At 65.6% G+C, this 4,431-nt stretch overlaps 2 protein-coding genes across 2 annotated transcripts; one reads left to right on the top strand and one right to left on the bottom strand.

Annotated features, from left to right (window-relative positions):
• Positions 1–121: 121 nt before the first annotated feature.
• Positions 122–2,997, top strand: AMSG_02876 (uncharacterized protein; the record flags this gene model as incomplete). Its single annotated transcript, XM_013905259.1, has 3 exons — positions 122–127; positions 172–1,449; positions 1,518–2,997. The coding sequence occupies 3 exons, from the start codon at positions 122–124 to the stop codon at positions 2,949–2,951; spliced, it is 2,718 nt and encodes a 905-aa protein (XP_013760713.1). The 3' UTR covers positions 2,952–2,997.
• Positions 2,998–2,999: 2 nt separating this feature from the next.
• Positions 3,000–3,919, bottom strand: AMSG_02875 (paxillin; the record flags this gene model as incomplete). The annotated part of the gene is made up of 2 exons (XM_013905258.1): positions 3,898–3,919; positions 3,000–3,697 (listed from the first exon to the last, which is right to left on the bottom strand). The coding sequence occupies exons 1-2, from the start codon at positions 3,905–3,907 to the stop codon at positions 3,000–3,002; spliced, it is 708 nt and encodes a 235-aa protein (XP_013760712.1). The 5' UTR covers positions 3,908–3,919.
• Between the last annotated feature and the right edge of the window lie 512 nt (positions 3,920–4,431).

Raw genomic sequence — 4,431 nt, 5'->3', positions numbered from 1 at the left:
AAAAAAACCGGCCCCACAAAAAAAGCGTCCGGGGGGGGGGCCCCCTGATCGCTGCATCCGCGGTCCAACCCCCTACCTCCACCAACACCGCCACGTACCCACGCACCAAACCTCGACTGTCATGTCCGTTAGATCTGTCTCAACCCGCGCAGGGGACGCAGCCGTGGCGAGGTCGACGTGTTTGTCACCGCCACCGTGCCCGAGGTCCGCGCCATGGCCGCAGACATGGACGCCCGCATCGACGCAAAGTCCGACGAGCTCAAGCTCCTGGTCTCGGACCGATACATGGATCTGCTCTCGGCTGCAGACTCGGTCGTTGCCATGCGCGACCTCTCGGCTGACGTCGTCTCGCTTACTGCTGCTGCTGCCGCCGCCACAGAGTCGCTTGTCGCCTCGTCTGCCTCCGAGTCGCAGGCGGCCTCGGCCCCCTCGCGCGCTCGCCGCAGTGCGCACAGTGGAGGCACGAACGAGATTGTCCTTGACGTTGCGCTGCTGGCCTCCATTCTTCTCTCCACGCCCGAGCTCATCTGGGGCGCGCTCGAGGTCCACGACTTTGCCGGCGCCGCCCGCTGCTACGTCCTCGCTGAGAACATCCATCGCTATCTGCGCAGCTCGGACGAGCTCGCGCCGGTCCTGGCCAAGTTCCCGGTTGTCGCCTCGCAATGGGACTCAATTACGGCCTTTCCACGGCTCATTGCCAAGGCTGCCCACGAGGCGCTTGCCGATCTCCCGCTTGGCGCCCTCCTCGACCCGCCGCATGACGCCCAGCTCTGGACCGACGAGGCCGTCTCAGCGCTCGCCGCCCACTGCGTCCTCACCGGCGCCTCGCTCCACGGCGCCCTGGAACACCTCCTAGCCGTGCGCCTTGCCGCTGCAGAGGCCCACCTACAGGCGCTCGCCGAACGTGCAGACGCGCTTCCGGCTGGCGACGTCCTGCCCGAGGCCGACGTCACCGCCGCCCTCGCCAACTTTGTCCTTGTGCTCGACGACGGCCTTCGGCTCGTCCATGCCGTCTTTGCTGCTGTCTCTCCGCCTCTCGCCCAGACGCTGGCCACCTTTGAGGACGGTCTCGCGCCTGCCGCCTTTGAGGCCCTGGCCCAGCCTCTGCTTGCTGCTGCTGCTGCCGGCCGCTCGCGCGCGCTCGGCCGCCTTCCGGCCGCGCTGCAGACCTTTGCACGTGCTGCACCACACGGCCCCCGCCCGGGCCCCTGGTCCCACCACCCGCTCACCATGGACTCGCTCCGTGCCACCCTGTCCACCTGGCTGGTATCTTGGGCCGAGTCGATGCAGAGCCTGGGCGTCGAGGTCCTCGACCAGGTCGCTTCGGGCCCGCAGCTGGCTTCGCTCACCCGCGCCCTCTGGCGCCTGCTGGATGCAGCGTACACCGGCCGCCACCGCAGCCTTCTCGCTGATCCGGAGCTTGGCGCCGTCGTCGCCGGCACCGTTCTTGTCCCGCCCGCCGACGATACCGCCCCGCTTCTCGACTGGACCGCCTCGCTTCGCTCGTTGTTGGCAAGCACGTCGAGCTGTGGGACGCCGTCTTCTCCCAGCCGTTTGCTGACCGCGGCGCCGAGCTCATTGCCGACTGTCTGGCCGAGCTCGACCTCGTCGCCCTTGCACGCACCATCGGCGAGTCTGCGCTGCCCGGGCCCGGGCCGTGGGACGCCCTTCCCGCCGCGGCACTGTCGTCCTCCCCAGAGCCGCTCTCGGACCTTGTCACCTCCACGCTCCGCGCCGCCAACGGCGTGACCCCCGCCCCCGCCGCCGCCGCTGTTGCCGCCTTTGACACCATCGTCTCCAAGCTCCTCGCCACTGTCCACGACGTTGCCTTCCCACAAGCACAGGGCGCCTGGAGCCCCGCAGTTCACACCGCACGCGTTGCGCCGCTGGTCCTGGACGCCCTCGCCGCAACCGTCCACGCCACGCTCAACACCCAGCTCGACGCCGCCAACGCAGCGCTTGGACGTCACCCCGCCCTCGCCGCTGCCCTCGCGCTCCTCCTCCGCGGCATCGACCTCGCTTCGGCCGAGCTACCCAAGCTGTGGCACCTTCTCACCCTTGCTGCCGCCGCCAAGACAGGCGCCAGCCTCACCCTACCCGCCGTTGCCTTTCTCAAGCCGGGCGCAGCCGCAAGTACGGCTGGCACTCCCAGCGGGGGCCTTGGCCTCGCGCCGGCCTCGACCGCCGCCCGCGCCGCCGCCCACCGCCGTGCGCTCGCCTCGTCGAGCGGCTCCGGCCCGTCGTGCGCCTTTTATGCTGCCGCACGCCGCATCCAGCTCGCCGCTCTTGCGTCTTGGGCCCCACCTGCACTCGCTCCGATCGCTGCCGCGCTCACATCCGCGCTCGCCGCCGACGACTGGTCATCACGCACCCGCCGCGACGAGTGGCCTGACCATCCCGAAGCTCGCCTTCCGGTCTTCCCCTCGCACTACGCTATGCACTTTCTCTTTGCCGGCTGCGAGGCGCTTGACGCGCTCGGCGGCTCGGCCCTCCACCGCAACGCTGTCATCGCCTTTGCCGGCCACCTCGAGGCTGCCGCCCTCGAGGCCTACACCAGCAAGGTCCGTACCGCCACCGTCTCGGATGCTGGCGCATGTCAGGCTCTCTTTGACGTCCACTTTGCACGGGCTGTCCTCGCGACACGCGCACGGGACTCGCTAGCTCGCGTCGCCGCCTGGGATGCCGTAGTCGCTGCCCTCGAGGCAGCCATCGACCCGGTCGACCTCGTTGTCTATGCTCCGCGCATTGCCACCGCCGTCTCGCTTCACTTTGATCGTTCCGCCATCCTCCTCGGCCTCCTCACCCAGTACGCGGCCAAGGCGCGGTCGTCGGCGTCGACCCGCGGCAATTATGTTGAGCAGCAGCCGGTTGTTGTCCTCGCCCCGTCGGCCTCGCGCATCTCTGAGCTCGCCGTTGCGCTCCCACCTTCGTTGCAGGCTCGTCGCAGCTGAGCTGAAAGGGATGGAGACGTTTACGTAAAGGCTAGTCTGCCCACTCGCTCACGCGTCAGCGCACGTGCTGGAGCAGTACGGCTTGTTGGAGTCAACCACAAACGAGCCGCCGGCAAACGGGGTTTTGCACGCCGTGCACACAAAGCACTCGGGATGCCACTTGTGGTCCATGGCCTTGATGCGATCCTCGCCCAGAAACTTGGAGCAACCGTAGCAGTGCTCGCCAAACTTGAGGTTATAGTCGGGCGGACAGTAGAGGATGCCGTTCTTGGACTTGAGCTCGTCATCGCCGAGCGGCGTCTTGCACACCGAGCACTTGACACAGGCAACATGGTACCGCCGCCCGCCTATCCGCGAGATCGTTCCCGTCAGCTCCTTGCGGCACTCTGCACAGACAGGCCCGCGCTCGGCACACGTCGAATCGCAAAACGGCAAGTCGTCGCGAACCACGTACCCGTCCGAAAACGCCTGGTTGCACGAGGCACAAACAAAGCACGCTGGATGGTACTTTTTCTCGCCCGCAGCAAGAACTTGCGTCGAGAGGAACAGGTTGCATGCTGCGCATCGCGTCCCAAACTTGGCGTTGAAGTGGTTGGCGCAGTACAGCGAGCCGTCCTTCATGTGAAAGTCGGCATCCAGCGGTCCTCGGCACTCGACGCACACAAAGCACTTGGCGTGGTACTTGCCCACACCCTTGAGATTGACCGAGTCCGTATCAATGATCTGAAAGCATCCCTGGCACGCGTCTACACCCTTCCATCACCGCCATCAGTCTCCCTCCTACCTGTACCCGAAAAAGGCACCAATTTGCCAAAGAAAGCCCCTCCCCTCCCCGCCCCCTCCCCCCCCCACACACACCATACGCCAACGCCCAACCAAGCCCTCCTCCCCACCCACCCACCCATACGCCAACAACAGCCGTTGTCCTCCTCCTCCCCCAACATACCCGCAGCCATGATGGTAAGAGTGGAGTGCCGAACCCGTCGTCTGCCCCTCCCCCCCCTTTCCCTGTTGCAGGTGTTCCGTGGCTGACCAACGAACCAATCGACTTAATTCCTAGGTGCGGTTGCTGGAGGGTGTGCGTGTGTGTGTGTGTGTGTGGTGGGGGGGGGGGGGGGGGGGGGCGGGGGGGGGGCACACCCACCCCACCAAACCGGCCAAAACAGTTCAAGGAACAAATCATTTAGAGCGAACGAAAGTCACCATTATCTGAATTATTTCGCAACGGAAGTTCTCGATCAAATGAACCCCCCGACAGCAGCTATGAGCCCCTCTAGGAAACGAAGGATTCGCTAAATGGTTGGCGGCCCGATTGGGAAGATTTCCCAATCCGGAGGATTGGCTAGTCGGCTCTAACAGACCGTGACAAGCTTACAACTGAGTAGATGTGCTGTCTGTGAAATCGTGACAGTATACGGTCGCTTGCGGTGTGCGCGATGTAGGGAGCAGGCGTCCGATAGATACAGACCTAAAGGAATTT

The sequence above is a fragment of the Thecamonas trahens genome (genome assembly GCF_000142905.1).
Source record: "Thecamonas trahens ATCC 50062 unplaced genomic scaffold supercont1.10, whole genome shotgun sequence".
NCBI classification, from domain to species: Eukaryota; order Apusomonadida; family Apusomonadidae; genus Thecamonas; species Thecamonas trahens.
The sequence above is the reverse complement of the archived record's forward strand: the minus strand, read 5'-3'. Positions and strand labels throughout refer to the sequence as shown.